The sequence below is a fragment of the Heloderma suspectum genome, chromosome 1, assembly GCF_057233095.1.
Source record: "Heloderma suspectum isolate Gila_16-S chromosome 1, 16-S_ref, whole genome shotgun sequence".
NCBI classification, from domain to species: Eukaryota; Metazoa; Chordata; class Lepidosauria; order Squamata; family Helodermatidae; genus Heloderma; species Heloderma suspectum.
Genome location: NC_139458.1, coordinates 52,487,458 through 52,512,092, shown reverse-complemented (window position 1 = coordinate 52,512,092; position 24,635 = coordinate 52,487,458). Strand labels below are relative to the sequence as shown.

Genomic DNA, 24,635 nt, shown 5'->3' with positions numbered 1-24,635 from the left:
TCCATATAGCAATGGAAGCTCTCTGGCTTCCATTGATGATTAAGTGATCCATTGCAGATCACAGAATTTTACATATTAGCAATATTAGTTCCACTTCTCAGTGCAATCAGTCTGTGCAAGCTCTTTAACGTGCATCACTCAGATAAAGCATCGATCAGATAACGTAAATGTGCTTAGTTGTACTATCAGCAAACTACTTTTTTATAATTTTAAATGATGAATCTGCAGTAAATTGTTTTGTAAATACCTTAATGATCCTCTAGTGCAAAATCATGTTGCAGACCAACTGTTGAATCTTTCTCAAGTAAGAGAAGTCCATTATGACTCCTGGGACTTAAAATAAAAATAAAGAAATAGTGGTCTATTGTAGGCTTCATTGCTCAAAAATATGGCTGCGTTGTACTTTTACTCAAATGAGTCATCTCCATTAGGAAGAGTTTATACAAGTTTTGTTTTTAATTTTTGTTTTCAGTGCCTTATTTATGGAGTACTTGAAATTTATACTGAACAAATTTTAGTAGGTAATGTTTAACTTTTATGGCCATGGTTCTGCCATACTATTATGTGTGTACAAGGAACTAGGTAATGGCCCAGTATGCTCTTCTTCCTTCTTGTCTTCTTCTTCTTAAAAACAATAGTCATTTATTTGGGCTGCACTGTACACAATGCTTGAACTTCAAATGCAGCTTGTGATATGACATGAGAGCTGCTCTTAGGGTGGGGTTGTGGAGAGAATGAGAAAACCCAGTTACTTATGTGGATCTGATCTTTTATTACTTTTGGATTCTGTAGTACGTTCAGGTGGAAAACTCTTATTCTGGACCTGATTGTCCGCACCTGAAACTTCCTTGGACACCTCCTGTTGTTTTAGGATGCAATCCTGTGCACTATCCCATTGAACTTGGAAGGCCTCACTTCTCAATAAACATGCCTAGGATTGCCCTGGATAGATTCCACACTTCCACCCGTGTACCTACATGTCAGCCTTCACCAACCTGGTGCCCTCCAGATGTGTTAGACTACAACCCCTACCTTCCCCAGCCAGCATGGCCAAGACAGTGGGAGTTGGAATGCAGCACATGTGGAAGACACCAGGTTGGGAAAGGCTGTATGTAGCTGTAGAAAAGGTAGCTTTTGAATGTGTAGAATTAAACCAGAGTATAGAGCGATTTCATTTCTTGAGAAAATGAAAACAAATTGGATGGAATTGGACAACACCTTTTTTGCTTTTTTAAAAACTGCTTTTTACATCGCTCAGTGATGATAATGCCAGCATTTTTAAGAACTTAATGTATATTTTGTTATAGATGAATAGAGTGCCCGTACACTTTATATATAGGTAACAATCTTACAGCCTGTTTGTTCAATTCAGCTTTGGGATCAGCTGTCTGAAAAGGACAAGGAGCTGAGGACAATAAAGCTGGACTTAGAACTGCGTGAGAGAGTGACAGAAGCCAAGATTGCAGAAAAGGCTGCAGGTACAGTAGATGAAAGTTTAACAGATGGCCCATATGGCTCATACAATCCGCTGGGTTGCTATATGGCGTGGCCTAATGAACATTCGATATATTTACTAAAGGAGGGATGGTTTGACTTTTTTATGTGAGGCTGTTTAAAGTTGCTTAGAAAATCGGTGGCTTTAACATCCTGGTACTGGTATTAGAGAGAGCTTTACCTGTATTCATGCTGATTTGGGCATTAAATGCATTGTTAACACCATGTCAATCCAATCACAAAAAAGGTTGTTTGTTTTGTTGGAAGGTCCTGAACAAACAAGGGAAATAATGATTACTACGGCCACTGCCTTTCAACCAGCAGTTCAAATACCCGCTTATTGTTTTAGCTTCTTCTGGGTGATGCTACCACCCCTCCCTCCAAGCAGCTTTGTTTGGAGTTACTCCTGTGTTTCCCTCAGCTGCAGACCCAAGAAATCTGGATTTTGACCCACAAAATAAATTTTGTTTGAGGAGGTTGACAGATCTTCAGTCAGTGAGGTTTACTACAAATTTTCCTAAACAGAAAGTTGTTGGTGAAACTGGAAACAAATAGTGTATGGTTTAGAGGTTGCTTTCTTATGTTTATACACACACACAGCTGTATCATAATGTGTCAATCTGCTAACGTAAATTACACTGTGCTAGCATAAGGGACCCTGTTGTGTCAGCTAATGCAATTTGCGTTCTGCTAGACATCCTTTACACTAACACAATGTAATTTGTATTAGCAGATTGACCCGTTAGGATACTGCCCATTATTAGCACTTGCTTTGAAAGTTTTGTAGGCTATTGTGAGCTATATAGAACTAGGATATTATGAAGCCATGATACTGATAGCAAGGATGTTTGAAACAGAGATGGCAATACAATATATCTTTCCCCAGTATGAGAATGAGGGGGAAATTGTACCATGATTAAAGATAATTCTCAGTTATATTATTATGATTAATCATAGGCATCCTGTATAATAGAAACTTCAACAACAGTTGAATTGTGCTGTGGATCTGACTGGGTAGCATATACAGCATCCATCTCCTTGGCAAAGTTAATGAAATTGAGTGGGTGTGGGGGAGGGTAGAGTAGATTCTTGTATTTTAAAAACGGTTGGCTTTCTACAGTGTCAATAATCTGTGTTTGTGTCCATATGACAAATTACCAACGTTGTAAAATAGGCTGGTCATTCTGAAACACATTGGCAGAACCCTAAATATTTGCAACACAGATTAAATATATTTACCGTAACCCTATAGATTTTTTAAAAGAACTCATCATAAAACACTTACTTAGATCATCGTTACATTTTGATTAACTACCGACTAAACATTTACAGTATGTGAACTGTTTGGATTAAATTCCAAGTTATATGTTTGTTTTGGGGATGTTTGCACAGAGTTTTACTTCTGTGTATATAATAGTGAAATATTTTATTCAGTATAGTCTTTCCTTGCTCACTGAAGACCATGGAGGAAAACTGTGGATAAAAAACACATGCACTTGAATCCAGCAAGGTCTATGCGTAGAAGTGGCATCTGTATGGATTGCCCCAGATATAAGAGCCTGTGTACTGCTTATGGGGGATCATGCACCTGCACTTGGAAGTTGCACATGTTGTATCCTTTGCTGAAATTTGTAGAGGGTACTCTTACCAATAAAATTCTCAAAGGTACCTTTATTTTAGATACCTGTGGATTAGGTTAGGTTAGTTTATACTTTGATGAGGTATTCTGTGATTATCTAGTGTTAATTGCTGCAGTTTTCCAAGTGCAAGAGACAAGTTAGATGTTTATAATTGTGTGTTTTATTGACCATGTTTATACGTTGCTTTTCTATCCAGATAGTTAGCTCCAGATTGATGGTGTATGTATAGATCTTACACTTGAAATGGTGATAAAATCATTACAGAAGGGTGTATAATAAAAGACATTGGGAGAGTGTACTATAAAACCTTAATGTGTATTTTCAGAAGAATTTAAAAGAATCTTAAAATACTCAAACTCCCAAATGAAAAAGCCTTGCAAATATAAAACTTTCAGGAAGGAGAATCCCAAATACAAAATCCAGGAGAAAACGAGGCCTCAAATATTAAGAAACAAGTAAAATGAGATTTTCACCACTTTTTATCATGTCTGTAATGCAACTTTTCTACATATTAACTCTCTCTAACAAAGTGACATATGTGTATTGCAGGGGGGATGGGGACACATGCATGATGTTTTCTCAGGCATTTCCATTGTACCAGTTGCACTGTTGATGAAGCAGGTTGCACCTGGAATTTAAAACTGGCATTCCTTTTCAGCAGCACCAGTGCATGCAATGAAAACTTTTTGCCTTGTGTTCAGTTCTCCAGAGCATATGTTTTCTAGCTCTTATTAGATTGCTGCTGACGTTTGAGAAGAGGTTAAGAGGAGGAAACAGTGCGAAGGAGCAGATGGAAGAATAAAACAGCCAAGAAATGGGAAAACATCCCAGCAATGTGGATGCCTAACTGTAGTTATCATACACAGTAAAAAGGCAGACGTCAGAGGACCTGATGTAACGCAGTGAACAGGATGCTGTACTTGGACCTGGGATGTATATTCAAGTCTCATCTTAGTCAGCCGTTCAATGGGCAGCTTTAGATTAATCACAGTGTATTTTATATCTGGGGAAAAATGGGAGTAATGGTGACTTATAATAAGGACAAATTAAGATTCCGTATTTTCACATTAAAAAAACAGGTAAAAACATTTTAGATTATTATTCTTTTTCATTCTTTTATATAAAAGTTAGGTGTGGTTTGGTCATCTCCGTCTGCTCTCTCTCTCTTTCAAACTGCTGGGGCTTGGTTTCGGAGAATTGGTCAATTGAACCAGTACAGTTCTCTGGCCACTAGAGGCTGCTGTTCCTTCTTAGTGGTTGGTTGTAGAGGAGGTTACCTCTCGATAATGTTCCATAGCTCACGGTAGCTGAAGGGAAAGAGGTATGTGTCAAAGATGTGAAAGATGGAAAATACAAGTGCCATAACTTGGGGTGGAAGAATAGGAAGCATACTAGAGAAATGAGGATGAGGAAAACATAGAGTGAGCAATCATAAAAAGTGTCTGAGGAAAATCCTTCAGAGGTGCTGTTGGGGAGGCGCAGAAGGTGTATGTGGGGGGGGGCGAGGGGGGGGAAACTACCATCGATATGCCTCCCACTAAAGCCTATGAATGGAAATGGATGAATGGCTGATGTAAGCAAACAGAAGATCATCAGATGTTAGTAGAAATAGTTTGTCATCTGATATAAACACATTCTGGTTTCCACACTACTAAGCTATACTCATGTTGCATAGCTCTGCAAAGTGAAGACCTGCCACATGATCACAAGAATCGTGAAAATATTTAAAACAAACTAAAATCCATGGAGTTAATATTTTCTGGAAGAACATCTGAAAAGGAATTGACTTTGGAGTTATCACTTTGAACTTTGATCATGATGTCCAATTAATGAAAGGGGCTGTCTGCACGGTCCTTTATTAAGTTTCCTAATATTATGACTTATGACTTATTATGACTTGAATACACTGTTTAAAAGTATGTTTGCCTTATCAGTAATATCAGTCTGACATTCTTGAGCATGCAGAGAGGCCCATGGAGGCTGGTAGCCTAATCCCTGGAGAAAGCACTGGTGTTTAACCAATGAATTCAGTGTTGCACATAGGAGACCTGAGTTCAGATCTCATCTCAGATCGAAATCACAATTGATGGTCGCTGAAATGGGAAGTATAAGAACTTGCCTTAGTGAGCTAGTGTAAGGAAGACAGAGACTGTAAAATGCTTTTAAAGTGAAATGTGCTATTTAAAACCCTTTTTTAAAAAATGCATATACTATTTTATGCCCTCTCCATTTGTGCAGTGAAAGACAAACTATGTTTAGCTTATAAGTCACAACACTCTGTATTCAAATGTTTCTATTATTAATAATATTTATTTATTTATATCCACCATTTGTTTACCACTCCATTAACAATGCCCCTCTGGGCAGTTAACAACAAATGTTAAGAACCATACAATCAATCAGCAGAAGTCCTGCATCCAACAGAATAAAAACCACCCACAGTACAAGACGAAATATAGATAAAACCAGCAACAGAAAAACATTAAAATAGCAGACCTAAAAATAACACGCATTGAAGATCAACAATACTCAGTGTTTTAGGGCATAATCTTATGCATGTTTTGACAGAAAGAAGTCCTACAACTCCCAGCATTCCCTCAGCCTGGCTGGGGAATGCTGGGAGTTCTAGGATTTCTTTCTGTCTAAACATGCATAGGATTGCACCCTTAGAGTTTTTAGAGTGCTTTGCATACATTTATCTTAGTGATGTTTGGAACAACCCTGTAAGGGAGGCCATGCCCAGCTTGCAGATTGATTGTGGGGCTCAGCGGTGGGGGCATTTGTGTGTAATCTGGTGCTGAGAGACAGTAGATTGCCTCAGGCCACCTACTGGCTTCATGGCAGAGGCAAAATGTGAGCCAGACACCTCTATAGTATACTAGCTCATGGAAATAATATTTTCCTGCTAGTAAACTGGACTTTAACCTCTTTCCCTTCTGTGAGTCAAGCATAAGCACTGAACTGGCTTTTTAACCAAGTCCTGCTTCGCTTCCAGCTGTACCTGTTAATTAACACAGGCATTGAATTAAACAGTGTGTTCGCCAATATTTTCCAGTCTAAGGCAGCAGTGTTGTGTCCACTCATGAACCTCCTTTGCAAGCACCATTTGTTGTTTTTTTGTTACAGTTTGTTCAGTATCCCTGCTTGTCAGGGTCATCTTCTCTTTCCTTTCACTAATAACTAATCTTGGGCCCAAAATATGATTTAAACTTTCTTTCACTTTTACTCTAGAGTGGGCACAGGGCCCCTGATGTGGATTAGGACCCTATTTTGGGGAGTAGAGAGGCTCTAATTCTTTACCCCCTGCTATGGACCTGACCTGAATCGGGGGGCCTGCACCTGCCATTTCTATTACAGAATAGTGATCCATAATGGATCACTACCCCATGCCTACTCTAGAGTTGACATGAAAGAAAGGCATAACTAGTAGCTAAGTCTTTAAAGTATATTTATTTTTTTATTTACATTTCCATACTGCCAATAGCCAAAGCTCTCTGGGTGGTTCACAACAATTAAAACCACAAAATACAGCATAAAATACAATATAAAGATTAAAAGTTTAAAACTACAGTATAAAAGTATAAGCCAAAAGAAAACCTCGCAGCAATACAAAGATTTAAAATACAATATACAAGTAATGTCTGCTTTGTCCCTTAGATGCCTTGCTTAAAGGAGCCCAAACCTTGACTGTCCATATACCGCTTTTGTGCTTTAAGTCATATCCCCCCCCCCCCCCAGTTTACACTCAGTTGATTTACTCTCATGTTTAAAGATGCATTCCGGCTACCATCAAATGTTGTGCGTGTGTGCGTGATGTGTTTTGGTCCGCAGACTCCTTCCTCAGTATGGTACTATCATCTAGATCTCTGCTATTTTGGAATTACTCCTTACCTTTTCCCAAATGATGTTAAGACCACAGCTGCTATAATCCCCAACCAGCATGGCCAGTGATGATAGGAGCTGCAGTCCAACAACATCAGAGGGACAAGGTTGGAATGGTTGTTCTAAGGCAAGGGTGCACAACTCCAAATAATTCTGAGGGCCATTATTTATACTTCTACTAACACAAGAGGGCTGTATCACTGTGTTGATTGAGGAAAATAATTTCTGTTGCAATTTTAACTCTGTGTTGTTGTTTTTAATTTGCTCCTTTCTCTTCTGAGCCCCATAGCATATGTTCTCTTTTCTCTTTGCATCTTCTCTCCCTGTTAAACCTCCCTGCTTTTCTCTGACCGCTTCATAGTATGGACTCTTTTCTCTATACCACAATAGGCCTGGTTCCCCATCCCTGTTATACCTCCTCCCTCTGTTTCTCTTTGTCACCTGTCTCTGAACTCCCTTCTCTGTTACCTCCTTTTCTTCCTTCAGTCTCTCTCTTTGCTGTTCCGCTCTCCCCCACCTCCAACATCTCTAAGTTTGGCGGTGATAATACACACGGCTTTTGCTCTTTCAGCAATTTGCATACCAAGGGGATATCAGTGGGCCATGCAGCAGGGCTGTCTGTCTGTTTTCAACAGGCTGAAAAAATCTGGCACCAACTCCCCCATGAGGCTCTGGATCCAGGAAGGGAGCAGCCATTGAAGGCCAAGTGACACAGGCACTCTTCCATTTTCAGCCCAACTTTTGATGTGCTTTAGGCAGCCCTTAGATGTTCCCAGAAATATATTGAAAATGGGCACAAACTGTGGGTATCTAGAATTCCTCAGGGGCCCAAGAATAAACGGGGCCACAATCAGCTGCAGGCAGTTATATTTGCAGGCTGGCTCTATGAGGTAACTAAATGTTGCTTCAGTCAATCTTATAAACCACCTTAAAACTCTCTTTAGCTGGTTCAGCGTGTGCAGTTGGGTGGGGTGTTCCAGATAAACACTGCCAGCCAGTTAGTTAATATTTGTTGTTTTATTAAAGTCCCTTGGCTGTTGGCCATGTTGCAATTGAGAGAAGATATATTGTCTAATTTAAAGGTCTGATCTTTGCTACTGTTTAAAATAGGAGTTACTATCAGGCAAGTAGCAAACAATAATTTAAACGCTTTTTTCTTCTCTGTATGAAAAATTTGCATCATCTTACTGAGTCTAAGACTGTCAGCAGTTAGTGTGAAAAGAGGCAGTGCAACACAATATCCTGCACAAATCCTGAGTGGTCAGAACATTGAGGTGAAGAGAAATGGAACAAGAGGCCAAACCATAAATATAAGTTCATCTAATTTAATGTGTAACACAAAAGAATTCACAGTTTGGAACTCAAGATTTTGATCCCAAACACCCACTTTGAAAAAAAGACATTACTTGCATCATTCTGATAGGTTTAAAAGAAAGTAGTACCTATTGCATATATAGCTGTTAAATATGCACTTAGCAGCAGCCACACTGTTACCGCAATGCTTTAAGTGAGACAAAATTCTGAGTTTGTTTTTACAATTTGAAATCCCTGCAAGGTGCCAAGCTTTAGTTGTTGTTGAACTATAGCCTGTCTGTATCTCTGTTGTTTAATAAATACATCTATCCTAAAGAATTTGTGCATTTGTTTGTGTGGACACTATACATTATTGTAAAGGGCAGTGCCACAAATAATTATGTCATTTATCAAGAGTTTGTGGCTTTTCCCTATCCCCGTTGTTTGACATGCTTCCTTAAATATCCCTTCAAGATTCTAGCACCAGTGTGCTGCACTTCCTTTTAATGTTTCAAATGATGGTTCAAGACTAGATGAAATGAAGCGCAAACTTATATTTAAATGTTTCGGAATGAAGTTGGAAAAGTTTTAATTGTTGTGGTAAATCACCAATAGTTTGGGCTGTACTTGGACAACAAAACAAAATCACAAACAAAAAAATAACAAAGATTTATTAGCACTGGTTAATTCCTCTTCGCTTTTTACTTTTTCTCATCAATGAAGGGAAATATCTACCATTTCTTTTAAGCTCACTTTGGTGACTTCTTTTTAGATGCCATTTATTTTTCTTTCTTGCATGTCATCCATTAAAGATTAGCTGTGGAAGGTTGGAGCATGGAGAGATTATGAATGACAGAACAACTCCTGTGGAATAATAATCAGTTTTTGATATTTAATGCTGTTTGACTTTTGCAGACACATTTCTTATTAACCTTTGATACAAAGAGAAATCCAGGTTCCTGATAACTCATGGAGAAGATGAATATGAGATCCTCTTCCAATTAAACTGAAATAAGGCCAATATTGGGCTTTACCCAAAAGATCTCCACAGTTCCCAACCCTTGTGTTTATAAATCTAAATATGTGTGACATTCTATTTTTAAAAGTATGCAACAGACATAGTTTTACTAATAATTCTGTCCTAAAATTATTCTTTTTCTATACAGTATGTGCTTAGCCCTAGTTTTGTTTTAAGATTGTTACATTATGCAAATACATTTTCTCAAGCTTTCATCAGATGGTGTCTTGATAAATGCAAGGACCTTTAATGCACTATAGGTGCTACTTAGTTCCACTAAAATCAATTGGGGTTTTGCCATGGACTTCAGTGAGAGGTGAATTTTCCCCAAAGTTACTAAACTTACAGCAAATGACATTTGAAATTAAGATTTGCTTTGAAATAAAGATTTCTCAAAAAAACCTAGTGGGGGATGAAGAAGACAACTTGTTTTCCTTTCACTGTATAAGCTTATTCTGAAAATATGGGTACCCCAGTAAAGGAACATGCATGTTTCACAAATGCTGGACAGCAAATTTTGATTGCATGGAATCGTTCAAGATTGGGGCTGCAAACCTATACCCATTTAAATGGGAGCCCAGTGGGGCTTACTTCTGAGTAGACATATATAGGATGCACTCTCTGTCATTAATATAAGGGTGTGGCATAGGTTAATTGCATATATTCTTGCTTGTAAGGGACTCTCCTATCAACTCAAAAAAGAATCTTTTGGGAAACTTAGAATCTGATGAGAGCCACCCATCTGCTCACAGTTCAAAACTCAGATAGGTAAATACAGTTGAGGGAAATGTGTATGTCCTCATTTACATGCCTTCTCTTTCATTTTCTTTCTGTGAATCTAAGTAAACAGGAACGCACCACCACACACTGCCGATCTTTTCACTTGCTTTTATTACTAAACAGTTCACGTTCTTTGGTGGAATCAGTACATTTACAGCGCCAGAAATTTAGGAGCAGTTGAGTACCTCAAACTAAATACATACAACAAACAACAAGGTAACAAAGGTGTGGGCATATTCTATCTGTGTTTGCACACATTGCTTTATCTGCAGAGTCACATTTATATGTAAATGACTTTTAGTCTGTAATGCTTACTACTGACCTGTTAAAACTGTTCTTTTTTATTCATGCATCTCAATAACGCTTCTACATTTCACTTATTCTAATGACATCAGAACCACGTCATTTTTAAAAAAGTATAGTGCCTTGGGACTACCAGCATTCATTTTAACAGGAACGCAATCTGGACTTTAGAATATTTCCCAGGATTATTGGCATATTGCAATATGTTGTGTGTACAAGCTGATAAGTAGCACGGTTGTAATGACTCTCATGGAGATGTAGTATGCATATACACACACACATGTACACACACACACGCATCTCCCTTTTTTAGTTCCTCCACAGGAAAATTATCAGCAAGAAATTATTAGTAGATTCACAATAAAATGAACTAGGAAAAAAAAAAAAAAAAAGCTAACCCATTCCAGGAATCTCAAACTCAAAGGGTGACATTACAGAACACATTTTTATCATACACCCCACCCCAATAATTTAAAATCAAGAACAAAAATGGAAAATGTCATTTGTCCTCCATTTTTCACTCACGTTACATATTAACTCTATAGGTCTGCTGTGAAAATCTTTTTTTTCAGATTAGGAAAGCTGTATCTTTCCTAAAGGTATCTTAAACGTAAAAGGTACCCTTTCATCCCTCATATTGACCCTTTTGGTGGAAAGACATCTGCGCATAGCCATTAGAAGTCCTGTGATCATTCCTTCATCAGCTCTAAGGAAAATCCTAGGTCACACAGAGTTCAACAGCCCCTAATCCTGAATACTAAATCCAAAATCACAAAACTCCTCACAACAGTCTCCTCATTATTGCAGCAAATTTCTTTTTTTCTTTTTCTTTTTTAACTTACTGAAGATACCTAAGAAATTATTGCAACCAAAACTAGTAAGAGAACTCAGAAAATGTACACATTGGAAGGGAGGGAGGAAGAAGAAAGGGTAGTTTATGAAGATGTTAACACTTTAATGCATGTTAATTTTAATTTTCCTTGAGGGAGGAGATTGTAGGGCTTTAATTTTAGAGGAAAGGCATCTTAGTAATTCAGAATATTGGTAACAATATTTGTAACAAAATGTTTTTCAGAATTGCACCTCACAGTGCAGCATCAGACAGAGTACAGGAGTTTGGTGGATAATAATCTTGTTTTACTTATAAGTCTTTTCAGTTGTCTAAGAGTTTAAGGTTATTTTTCTTTAATACAGATCATGTGACTTTTTTAGTAGACATTTTTTTAAAAATCCTAACTATTCCTTCTTTCTTGCATTTGCTATTCAGTTTCTATATTTACACAGATGACCCCTAAGAAATCAGCAAATAGACATAAATGCCCTCTCTCTTCAACTCACCCATCTCCCCTCCAAGGTTCTGCTGTTTGGAGAATCATGAACCAATGTTGATACTAGAATGATTTCTAACACCCTCTCCTGCTACTACTGCATTTTAAAGGTAGTTTGAAAGTGTGGCCAAAAGGTTTGCCAACAGAATCGGGTTTAACTAAGAAAATATGTACACTGCTTTGACTCGGTAAACTCATACTCCGAATGGTTCAGCTTCTTCATATTTGCTTTATCCCATATTAGAAAACAATTAGCTTACTAAACAAATTTGAGTATTTGGGTGGAAATATCTACTCTGATTCTCCCTCATTTGACTAAGAATTACAGGATATTTGATAAGCTTGTTTAAAAATGGACATATCCAAATATTATCGTAAACACCCAATGATTTGTTTTACCTGCAATATAAGTATTTTACTTAGTTGGCTTACATAGTAGCTAATAATATTTGTTAATGTAATTTAACTGCTGTGAACCTTTACTGAACAAATATTTAAATTTATACAAGTCAAAGAATGAGGATCTCTAATGACTTTTGTAAAGACTTCCGTTTAATAGTTAAAGAGAAAAGTTTATATGACATAACCAGTGTAATTAACAGCAGATTTTACATTTAATAAAAAGAAAGAAGCATATGTATTTGCTTTATTCATTCCAGCATAATTTGCTTTACAGTTATGGGTATTTAATGAGCAAATTCCAACTAAAATGCTATGTTGATTTTCTAAGTGAACTTTGAAATAGCTATGTACCTTACAAAAACTGTCTGTTTACAGTTATTATCTATCTTACAACTACAAGTGTGTTAGACTTGATGCATCTAGTACAATTATCTTTTCTTTTTTAGAATGGGAAGCATTTTTCAGACTAGGTACTGGGTTTGGCCCTGTTATTCATTCAAATGCTGACAGCTAGTCTTGCACTACATAACCTAAGTATAGGTTTCAATAATGAAAAATAAATGTGTTTCTGTCATTTATGAAGCAAAATGTGGTGTATATTCATTCAGTTGTTTGATCTGTAGGGGTTGTAGTCATGCTTAACTCTCATTGAAATCAATGGGCTTAAGTATGCTTAACTTGGCTGATTCCTTATCCTTCCCCCTCACACTTGCATATCATGGCACCCTGACACTGAATATGCGCATTTAATTCAATAAGCTTCACATTTCAATTAAAATGTCATTAAAAAATACTTAAGCACACTAGGCTTGGTTGAAATACTGTTGCCAAGATAAACCTAGGTGTTCCAGGAAATAGAAAAGGTGACTTTGGAGCAAGAGTCCTGGACGTCCTTGCCAGCAGTTCCACTGAAATCAAATCGACTACCCAGAAATCTTTGTGTTCATGCTAGCAGGTAACTCTCTCTCTCTTTCTCATCCAGAGTTGCTCATTGGTCCAGTTAAAAACAGTGCTGGTGTCCACAGAACTGTAAGAAAATAATGCCCATTATTTTGAGACCTGATTCACATTTGCAAAAGGTGTTTTTTCCTTTGCAGAAGCAGTTTCATTGAGTCTGTGGTCTTTGGAGGCACCGTTCACATCTTCAGTAATTTCTGCATTTCCATTTGGCACTCAGAACTGTGAACGGATTTCCCAACATGTTATTATTTATTTATTAGTAACTTTTTATACACCATCTTTCCACAAATGTCACCAAGTGGTGTACAACAATTCAAATAAAAACAATAATGCATAAAAACATAAGAAGTGTGTGAAGTTTACAGTTCCTTTACTTTGGGCGTCATGGCTCAGCTGACTAGAGCCAGCCTTGTCTCAGCATTCCCCTGGTCCAGAACTATAATTGTCTGCCCTATCACTATGCCTTGGGAGACATATTAGGCTGATTGAGACATGCTTTGGTGTTATGTGGCCAAGCCCTGAATTCATGTGCTCCCTTCCCTGATAACCCTCCCTGACTTCTGATTTCACAGCAAACCATAGGTCAGGGGTAGGGAAACTCATTCCAAGCGCCAAATTTCAGTCTGGGGAAGCTTTCAGGAGCCACATTCCAGTGGTGGGTAGGGTCCAAAGACAACAGGGGACAAAATACCAGCATCTCTTGGTGTAAACCTCTTACTGCCAGTAACTAAACCTTAGGAGAGGCATTTGAACCTTTTAGAATGGGGAAAAACTGCACAGAGCTGGGAAATCACCAAATGGTCAGGGGGCCTGGGGAAGGAGGCATGGCCATCTGGGGAATACTGCAAGACTGGATTTGGCCCCCAGGAGGTCTAGATTTGCCCTCTGGGCCTGAGGTTCTGTACCCCTGCCATAGTTTATGTCTAAGATGAGCAGGCTATGGTTTGTGCAAATTACAACAAGCTTGGTGCAGATGGAATAGCAAACTATGGGCTAGATCCTAAGGTGCCCTTCATCAAAAGGAAGGAGTTCTTCCATTTGCAGAAGGGGCTTCAATTCAGTGGAGGCCTTTGCAAACATTTATAGTGAAAAGCAGTCTTTGCCCATTTCCCCTTCCCTTTGCAGCAATCCTTGCCAGCCTCCACTCTCTTCTGTAGGGACTATCAGAGCAGAACATCAGAGACCACAAGTAGCTGCAGAAGGAAAGGGGAGCCAAGACCAGAGAGTGACCCATTCTGTGAGCAAAGCTCTTCTCCTGGAACGATAGACCCAGTCCAGTGGGTTGCCACAAAATTGGAAGCCAAAGAAGGAAATGAACAGTTTGAGGAAAGGAGGAGGAGAGAATAGGAAAGTTGCAAGGAAACAAAACACATTTTCTAATTTGACACCTGCACTAAGAAAACTTGAGATCTTAACACAAAACAAAAAGACTTCTGCTGCAAGTGTGTAAGACACTGCGTACTGTTGGAATCCAGTCAGTAGCTCCAGCTTAGAGATACTGGAAGTAACTCCTTGGTGACAAAAACTGCTGGAAAATATTGTGAACTACTCAAAAAAGCTTTTATGATATCATCTTCCATATACTGCTCCAAAACTTCATTTTATTATTTTTTCCCTAATGTTCAGTCAAAATAGGCATCTCTGTAACTTAAGATAATTAGTTTTTGCCTTATCTTCAGTGGATTGAGTCAACTGTTTGTCCATCTTCCTTGTGATATACTTTTTAATATACTCACTACTTTGCCTAGCCTAAGCTTAGCATATCTAATTTATTTTAGCTTGTCATCTTATGATTTGACTTCTAGACTCTTCATCAGAGTAACTCTTCTTCCATATCCTTTCCAGCTTGTCAAAGTCCGTGAACTGTAATGCCCCAAAGGTTTTTTTTAAAGAAGTATTCTCCATGTGTGGTCTTAACAGCACCAAGTAGAGTGACAACATTACATTTAGTCTTAGGAGCAATGCTTGTGTTGAAGTAAGATGTATTTATTACTTTTTGTATTGCATCTTTCACCAACTGGTTCAGAGTGGCAGGCTTTTTCTTTGCAACGTTTGTATAACCTGCATGAATCTGAAATGATATTTCTTTTTTCCATGTCCAGTGCTCTATGTACTCTTTCAGACTGGATCAAACAGCAGTGGCCTTTTGTGTTCCCGCTTCATGTTGTTAATCATTATAGTCCCTAAACCTTTCTCTGCTGCTACATAGCCAATTTTTTAGCAGCTTATCATACGGGTAGAAAATTAGGTACATACACTCTGCTTGGAGATCAGAAAATCTACTTGGATAATTTGGGGGCAATTTTTGTCTAGGATGAAAATTATATGCTAGATATTAAGCGATGGGAAATCACTTTTTTACTTTCATTTTATACTTCTGGCCTTTGTGCCATATAGAAAACCATATTGGAAGGTAGAGGTCAAACTATGCTGAGGTATGTAGCAGTTCCATATCTCCCTAGTAAAAGAACGCATGTGATGTGGTGTCATCACTAGCGATGTATGAGAAATTTATTTCAGTTCATTTTTTACCAGAAAGTGCAGACCCCAGGGCAATCTGCAGTAGACGGCCATACATTTCTGGGTTTGCAGTGGGATTCACAGAACAAACAAAAAATGCATTCCAAAAATGCATACACTTGAAAAATGCACTTTAAAACAATCAGTACTTTTGACAAATGCAGTTGAAAAAAATCAGTACTTTTGAAAAATGCACACAGACATGCTTCTGTCAATGGGAGAAAAATGCATACATTTCAAAAATGTGCACAGTTGATGCATAGATTAGGGGAAATGGGCATGAAAATACACATAGATTTTTGTGTGGAAAGGGAAAAACAAAGCTTGCAATCTGATACGGACATGAGTTGGAATGAACTTTGAGGTGGAATTTGAAAAACCTTGATGAGCTCAGATTTTGCTGATTCACACATCCCTAGTATCACACTCATTTTTCATGCCCTCACATGCTGCCAATGAAGTGGAACAGATGTGGAGAAGCCAAATACAATAATTTCACATCATGCATCTTTTTTACTAGATGTTTCAAGGAAAGCGGGGGAGGAGTGGAGATTCTAGTACCTCTGAATACCAACTGATAGGGAACACAAGCAGGAGGGTGCTATTATGTTTGTGTCCTGCTCTGGGCTTCCCATAAGCATTTGGTTGGCCACTGTGGGAAAAGAAGGTTGAACTAGATAGGCCTTTAATCTGATCCAGCAGAGTTCTTATGTCGTTAGGTAGCAACCTAATGTCTAGTTTTGCACCTAGCAGGATGCAGCATCTGCTTAAAGGAGCACACACACACACACACACACACACACACTTCATTGGGTGCTTTATTCCTTTAGGCTGCCTAAAGGACTTCTCTGGATTATGTCCAGGGATTAGTACATTTAATTTGGAAAATTTGAATGTGGTCTAGACTAACATGGCTACCCCTCTGGAAATGGTTACAGTGCAAGTCACCAGGTTTAATGGAATGGAAATCTACTAATTTGGAGAGTTAAAACTTCCTCTAAAGTTGGGAATCATCTCTCTTGGTTTCAGCATAATCAACAAGTCAGACATGAAAGACCCCTGAATGTCTATCTTTAGCATACTCACATGTTAAAAATATGTTCTGTATTGCAGCTCTAGTAGAAGAAATTCATTCTGCACAACAGGAACGTGATGAAGCCATCATGGCCAGACTGAAACTGGCCACTGAAGAGAGAGATGATGCATGTAAACAAATAAAACTATTGGAACAGTCTTTTGAAATGTACGTACATCTCCAACAATATTAGTTGTTGTTTGCTCAAGTATCCTGTATCTTGAGGAAGAGCTGTGCTGGATGTGATGCCCTATCTTCACGTAATACACATAGGCATTTCTCATCTAGTGATCACTTCAACCTATAGCCACTGCAGATCTTATCAACCTTGGAGTCAAAGGTCACTGACTTACTACAGCTATAGTCTCATATCCTATTAAACATGCCTAAGCCCACTTAGCCTGCATTAGTGCTGTGTAGTGCAAGATTACAGCCTATTTTGGGTAAAAAGATGGAAGTACTTGCTGGTGTCTTAGCAACCACATGACATGTTTCCTAACCTCAAATGAATGAAATAGCTGGCCAGGGGCAGTAGGAGGGAAGAACAGAACCATGTGGGGAGCACCCCATTGGCTCTCTTAATACTTGGATGCTCCACTTGTGGGCATCAGCGCAATGATGCTAAATATGAAGGAGAGTTGAATTTTTGCTACACTGGGTAACAGGAGTCTTAACCATGCCGTTAGCTTTATTTGTTGCAGTTTTTATTATTGTTTTGCAGTCACAGTTTGGCTTCTGAGACCGAAAACAAAGTGAATGATTCTGGATATATAAGGTGGGGGCATGGGGACCGGTACTGATTTTATTCAGGAATAAATGAAGGATGTGTGGCATTTTCATACCGGTGTTCAGAACTCAAACTACAAGGTTGTCAATCAGAAGTTTCACTACATAGAAAATCAGTTCAGTCATTTGAGGCCAGTAGACACTTTCCATCAGAAAAAAAAAACCCTCTTGTTATTAAGACGTGGTAATCAAATCATGTACACCCTCCTGCCATCTTGTATAATGCAAAAGTATTTTCTTCATTTAAAATGGAATCCTTTCTCTGTGTGTATTTAGCCCTACTGAGTTAACAAAAGGAAGGCTCATGTGTACAAGATGGTACATCTCCACCAACTATGATGCTCTTCATCACTTATTCTACAGGTGCATGTTTCATATTGACTCCTGTCATTTGTGCTGAATGTGTGGGTGCTCCAAGCTAGCCCACATTTCAACACAAAATATAAAAAGGCTGGGACTATAGTTTGTCTTTCCATCAGCCTTGGAACCAAACAGTCTCCAAAAACATTATCACTGAGAGTAGTTCATACAGCCATACTTATTACTGCCCAAGCAGCAGCCACCCTCTGGGACCCTGATGAGCCAGCTTATCTCAGTCACTCACCCTTTGTCCTCTGGTTCATGTTGCAAATATGCAGTTGTCCATAGAAGATTTAGTGATCCTCTTAGAGGCAGATAGAGAGTGAATTGTGTGAATCATTTTTGCATGTTTGTCCCATCTCAGAAACTTAAAAATGTTTGTTTAATTGTCCTGGCCATATGTGTGCTATTGATTTTTAAATGGGTAGGGGTTTTTTATGTATTTTCCTCCCAAAATGGTGGGTTCTTCGCACTGTGCACACTATGAGAAGGTGCCACTGGAAGTTGATCCCATCAAATTAACACTATATATTTTTGAATCTTGTATAATTTGCTTAGGTGTGGTATGACTTCAGCATCTTTCTTGTTAAAAATGGAGCAAGATCTGAAGTGTTGCACAGGGAGCTAGTGTATGTGTACTGGGGCTTCTGAAGCTCCTGTCTGACCACAATTTCTTATGCTACCAGGAAAGTCAACTCTCCATAGAATCTTCAAATTCAGCAAGAGTGTGTGTAGCCATAAGAGAAAATTGGGGAAGTTATGCAGACCTTCTTGGACTCACAGACCAAGCCTTTATAGAGGCCAGCTAATCCCATGATTGGCATGACAGCATAACTTGCTTAGTTGCTATAATTTGATTAGTAAATAGTAAATTACTATTTTGATTTATAGTAGTTTATTTTATATGTAATTATTGACTTTGTTTATATATTGTGTTGTATGTTCTTGTGTTAATTGGAACGCGCTCTGGTATAGAGCACAATATATATCTATATTACTATTTACGAGTAGCATTTGACCTTTCAAAAAGGTTAATGCACATTTCCAAAATTTTCATTAGAGTTTCTATATAATTATGTCTAATCACAGAGTCTAGTAGTTAGTGCAAATGTATTTTATTAATGTACAATTTTGCAGAATGGTTTTGAAAGAGGTTTAAATCTATTAGCAACTATTTTCTGTAAAAGTGGGGAAGGTCCTATACATATTTTAAAGAGCGGAAGAATGGAGACCACCACTGACTTAACTTTGCACGTACATTTCAGTTGGCTTGAAAGAGTTTTCAAATAAAGATGTATCTAATTTTCTGACCACCTGCTTTCCACCGACTTAAGACTGCAATCCTACACAAACTTACTTGGAAGTAAACTCCATTAAAGGCAGAGAGAAAGACTCAGAATATGGTTGCTGGCACTATTTATGTTGCACTAGCCAAAAGCAAGGCTTGTACAACGTCGATAGCGTTTGCTAGCGCAATGGATTTTGGATCCTTCCCCCTGTGTATTTTGCTTTTAGGGATGCAATAAACAACATTCAAATATATAATTTCTGGTGAAAGTTGTAGGTCCAGAAATATATAAATAAAAAGAGCATCTGTGCCCCTGCCGCTGGGGAACTTTCTTCATCTAAGCACATATGAACAATTGATCCTTGTAGTCATATATAGCAGTAAACATTAATAACTTAACATTCTGAATTCGGTACTGAAGATATGGAGCATTATTGAAAGATGGAATCGAGCAGGTGGCACTTTAATATGTTCAGTGTCATGGTTGACTCTAAAGACTAGTAGAATGAAATTACTTGAGGGTTCTAAAGATTTAAAAAGCGAACTCATTTTGCTGCACTAAGGAAATGCTACTGATCAGGCTTTCTGTGTCCCTTTTTTCTAGGCTAGAAAATATTAACCCTGAAGAAAATGACATGGTAAGCCATTCTCTGAGGAGATTTCTTGATGTCAGTCTTATATCTTAGAGGCTTAAGTTCAATTGAGTGGGTTTCAGGAACTAAGATGTGGGAAAAAGAAGAATTGACACACTAATAATGTACATCTTTGCTGCAGTATGAAAATTCAATAACTTTGCTCAGTCAATTTACAATTCACATGTGCCTATTAATTAAAACCCTATATTAAATAAAATATATTAAAACTTCTTGTCTGACTAACATATAATGCTGTTGGTAGACATTACAGGAATTACTGAACAGAATAAACAATGCAGACACCGGGACAGCGATCTGGAGAAGTGGAGCTATAATTGTCGATCAAATATACAGGACCCAGGAACGAAAAAAGAAAATAACAGCAGAAGAAATGAATGCAGTGATAGAAGAACGAGATGCTGCATTGGCTCAAGTAAGTCCTTGTTATTTTATAAAGGATTTGTTCACAGATATCCACTCACCCACCTTCTTCTCTTCACTTCTGGGGAAATGAATTGCTTTCCTGTTTAACATTTTAGTTTTTTAGAAAAATTTTCTTATGCACAAAGCCAATCATAGAAAATTATTGCAGTGAATTAATATATAAAGGGAATTTCCAAGTCATTTTAAAAATAGTAATGTATGAAATTACTAGGGGGCAGATGTGTGTGTGTGTGGAAACAAACTTCAGATGTTATAAATGTGAGAGAAATTGAGACCTCACGCAGTGGCGACTATGAAAATCCAAGATGACCTTGATGAATTGCAGGTGGAAAATTTTAAGGGATAAAATGAAATTTAACACAAACAAGTGTAAAGTAATTCATGCTGAAATTGCAGGGACTAGGAAAGCAAAATTGTATGTTTTTTTAAAAGTATGAATAAAAGACATGAAGAAGATAGTTAGGTTCAAGTGCTATTGTGAGAGACAGGTTTATAAGAGATCACAGTCTAAATGTGAATCAATAAGGTAAAGGTATTTGCCCCTCCCCTAAAGGTTGCTATACTTAAGAGGGGGGCTGTGGTCCCGTCCATAACAATGTGGTATCGGATATGGAATAGCTAGGGTACAGAGAGACTTGCAGCCCATTAGGATACACAATTATGATTCCACATTTATTTTGGGGGGCATAGAGGTAAATAGGATTGTCATAGTATGCTATGTTTGGAAGACATAGGGTTGTATCCAATTGTGTCTTTCTGCCACCAGGAGGGAACCACTGGTGGAATGGTTTCCTGCCTCTCCTTTGAAGCCACCTCCCCCCAAATCTGCTCTAGAGGGTTGGGAGACCCTCCAGAGCAGATTTGGGATGTGCACAGGGAGATGCAGGGGGGAGAAGAGGGCAGGGAAGTCCCATTGCATGAGCAGACTTCTGTTTGTTTGAGGGTTGGATCTAAAAAAGCCTAGATCCAGATACATGGAAGGCCTGTGGACTAGTGATCCAGCACAGTCCATTTGTGGAAGGACTGGTGATCTAGCAGAGGCTCACTGAAGTGGGAAGGGGAGGTGATTTTTGATGATTTTCCCCTACAACCTCCCATGCTGTGTCCTCCCTGTCTTAGGTTTTCAGGGGCAAAGGGAGCTGCAGGAGTAAGGGAGAATCAGCAAAAATTGGCCAGCACCTTCTGGATCCAAGACTTTGTATGCAAGATCTTCTTGGGGTGTGAGGGGAGAGTTCAAGAATGGAGAGTTCAAGAAATGGAATAGTGAGACTGGAGATGGTGGTGTGTGGCAGGGAGCCATGAACAAGCACTCCTGAAGTACATCATCTTGCAATCTGGTTTGAGGACAAGGGGCCAATGGAGGCTGTGTGGCTTGTCCTGGTTGAGGCAGGAAGGAAGATGTAGAATTGAAAACATTGGAACAGGACTGGAGGGGGCGGATGAAAATCACAAATAGGATGACATCTACTGTGTCGAGAAAATGTTTGTGAACCTCTTAGGAATGTCACATATTTCCAACCTAAAATGTTATTAGATCTTAATCTAATCCCATAATCCTAGATAAAGAGCTATAGATAACCCAATTAAACAAGTGACACACAAACGTGATGCTTTTTCAATGTTTATTTATCCACAACTGATTCAGCATTCAATATCCATGTATGAAAAAGTATGTGAACCTTTAGAGTCGGTACCTGGTGGCACTCTCTTGAGCAGCAATGAGTTCAAGTAAGCTTTTCCTGTAACTGTTGGTCAGTCTCTCACATCAGTTTTGAGGAATTTTGTCCCATTCCTTCTTACAGAACTGCTTCAACTCAGTGTCATTTGAGGGCTTCCTTGCATGAACAGCTCACTTCAGGTCCTGCCATAACATTTTGATGGGGCTTTGGTCTGGACTTTGACTAGGCCATTCTAAAACACGGAGTTACTTCATCCCCAGCCATTCTTTTATAGATCTGCCTGTATGTTTAGGATCATTGTCTTGTTGCATGACCCATTTTTAGTTCAGCCTCAGCTCATGGATGGATGGCCTGACATTGTCCTTTAGAATCTTCTGATACACTGCAGAACTCATGGTTGTGTCAATGATGACAAGACAACCAGGTTCTGAGGCAGCAAAGCAGGACCAAACCATCATATTCCCACCGCCATGTTTGACTGTTGGAATTAGGTTCTTCTGTTCGAACTCAGTGTTTGTTTTTCACCAAACGTAACATTTCTCATCAAGGCCAAAAAGTTCTACCTTTGATTTGTCTGTCCAGAGAACAGTGTTCCAGAAGTCTTGAGGATCATCTATGTGATTTTTAGTGAACTTCGGACAGGCAGCAGTAGCGTTCTTTTTAGAGAGCAGTGGTTTCCTCCTGGCTGTACTCCCATGAACACCACTCTTGTTCAGTCTTTTTCTGATTGTTGAGTCATGAACATTCACATTAGCCAAGGCGAGAGTGTCCTGCAGATCCTTGGATGTTAATTGGGTTCTTTTTGACTTCCTGGATGATGCGCCTGCTGGTTTGTTCTTGGAGAGATTTTGTTAGGATGACCACTCCTGGGTAGAGTGACTGTGGTCTCAAACCTTCTCCATTTGTAGTCTGTCTGACAATGGATTGGTGGAGCCCCTAACCTTAGAAATAGTTTTGTAAACCTTTCTAGAGCAGCAGTAACTGCTTTTCTGAGGTCCTCAGAGATGTCTTTTGATCATGGCATGATGTGTTTCCACACAACAGTATGGTGAAGAACAAACTCACAAAGTTGCTGATCCTTTTATAGATCCCTGAAGATCTTCCTCATTACTTAAACACCTGATTCTAATTATGTTCTTTAAATGAGTTGATGCAACCAGGGGCTCACTTACTTTTGCACATACTCTGACTCTTAAGTAGTCATTGTTTGCCTAATTTATACATCATTTTATTTCACAAGACATGGAATTGGTTAATATAAACCCTATTGGATATTTAGAAAAGGACTGGTTTTGATTCATGAAGGCTATCATGGTAAGACTATGGAGCCATTAGGGCTAATAAGCTTTTTCTCATCACTGATTCTCAGAGCCCTGAGGGGAGGAATTAAAGATACAGAGAGAAGGAGAACACAGGTAAACGCAGACAAACCTCTCTCCTGAGGCATTACTAGCCCCTTGAAACTAGGCAAGGGATGCCCTAAGGGGAAGCCCATTATAAATGCCAACTTTGAAAAAATAACACACTCGGCCCAAAAAGACTTGACTTTAAATGTGTGTCTAGCCACTATATCATTTTCTTTTTTGTTTTCATTTTTATTCTAGATTAGGTCCAGGGGTTGCAATCTGAATCAGGGCCCTAGTGGGCGTTAGTAGGAGGGCTTTTAAGATCCAGATTGGGGCCTCTGCACCTACTCTAAAGAAAATTTTTAAAAGACATAGCTGCTAGACAGACATTTAAACTAATTCCTGTTTTGGCCCTCAGCTAGGGGATAGAACTGAAAACCAGGACGGCAGTTTGGAGCATATTCCTAGGCAGTGAAGTGTTTGCAGGCTCTGGACTAGCCCCACTCCTAGGCTGTCCATTGGGCTGGCCTAGGCAGGCAGGGTTATAAAAGACTTCCTGTTTGGGCTGGGCCCTTTGCCTGGGCAACAACAGTCTTCCTAGCTTTGGCATATTTGGGGTTGTTCTTGAACTCTGACTCTTCCCTCAGCAAACTCTCAGTTCTGGCCCTCTGGCGTATCTGGTTCCCTGGTTCATGGCTTCCCTCTAAAAACTGCCTACAGCTGAAACACACTTCCTCTGTCACAGGCGCACTGCTTACACACACTCAAAACCAAGCCCACACCTTTTTCAAGCAAGGTTGCTTGACATTCATTCATTATTAAATTGTCTTCTCCCTGCCCCACCCCCACCCCAGCTAATAAAAACGTCTTGTCTTGTTATTGTTCTCCTTTAAAGGGGGGGGGGCAGCATTTGGAGGTACTCTTGGTGATTTTGGATAGAACTTTGGCCAGAATCCAAGGACTTTTGCAACTAGTTCTGTGGTTAAAGGTTTGTTTTCTTGAACATCAGTCATCTCTCCTGCATGGCAAACTTCTATTGAAACTGAGGGGAATTTCAAAAACTTTGTGATGTGATATGAAAATCCAGCTACTCCAAGAAAATAAGTCAGTAATTCCACTGGGTAGTATAAGTCCCTTGTGAGAGCCTGAGCAGCTGTTTGGATCCCTGCCTTTGTGCTCAGGACTCAGTTAAATGTAAAACTTCAGGTAATAAAACAACTGCTAATGGGTTGGATCCGGACTTAGTCATACTTACTTGTACACCCATTTAAATCAATGGGATTGAAGACTCACTTAAGTCCCATTGATTCCAACGGGTCTACTCTATGACTAAGTCTGGATCCAACCCAATATATTTTATATTTTCACCAAATTTTTCTTCAAAAACATTTTTTTAAGAATG

General features: G+C 38.9%; 1 protein-coding gene and 1 long non-coding RNA gene across 19 annotated transcripts in view; one reads left to right on the top strand and one right to left on the bottom strand.

The window, feature by feature from the left end:
• Nucleotides 1-11,818, bottom strand: part of LOC146357238 (uncharacterized) — an 89,668-nt gene extending 77,850 nt beyond the window's left edge. The window contains exon 1 of the long non-coding RNA XR_014789072.1: nucleotides 11,749-11,818. This is a non-coding gene — a long non-coding RNA (uncharacterized LOC146357238). The remainder of the gene's footprint in view (nucleotides 1-11,748) is intronic.
• MIPOL1 (mirror-image polydactyly 1) overlaps nucleotides 1-24,635 on the top strand; it is a 305,293-nt gene that overhangs the window by 90,044 nt on the left and 190,614 nt on the right. For 9 of the 18 annotated variants that reach the window (XM_084843148.1, XM_084843184.1, XM_084843176.1 and 6 more), the window contains 5 exons: nucleotides 1,373-1,478; nucleotides 16,734-16,863; nucleotides 17,758-17,844; nucleotides 19,734-19,767; nucleotides 20,027-20,197. In XM_084843148.1, the coding sequence (XP_084699274.1) occupies nucleotides 1,373-1,478; nucleotides 16,734-16,863; nucleotides 17,758-17,844; nucleotides 19,734-19,767; nucleotides 20,027-20,197 (528 nt within the window). The remainder of the gene's footprint in view (nucleotides 1-1,372; nucleotides 1,479-16,733; nucleotides 16,864-17,757; nucleotides 17,845-19,733; nucleotides 19,768-20,026; nucleotides 20,198-24,635) is intronic. The other 9 variants (XM_084843264.1, XM_084843223.1, XM_084843280.1 and 6 more) reach the window with 1 other exon arrangement.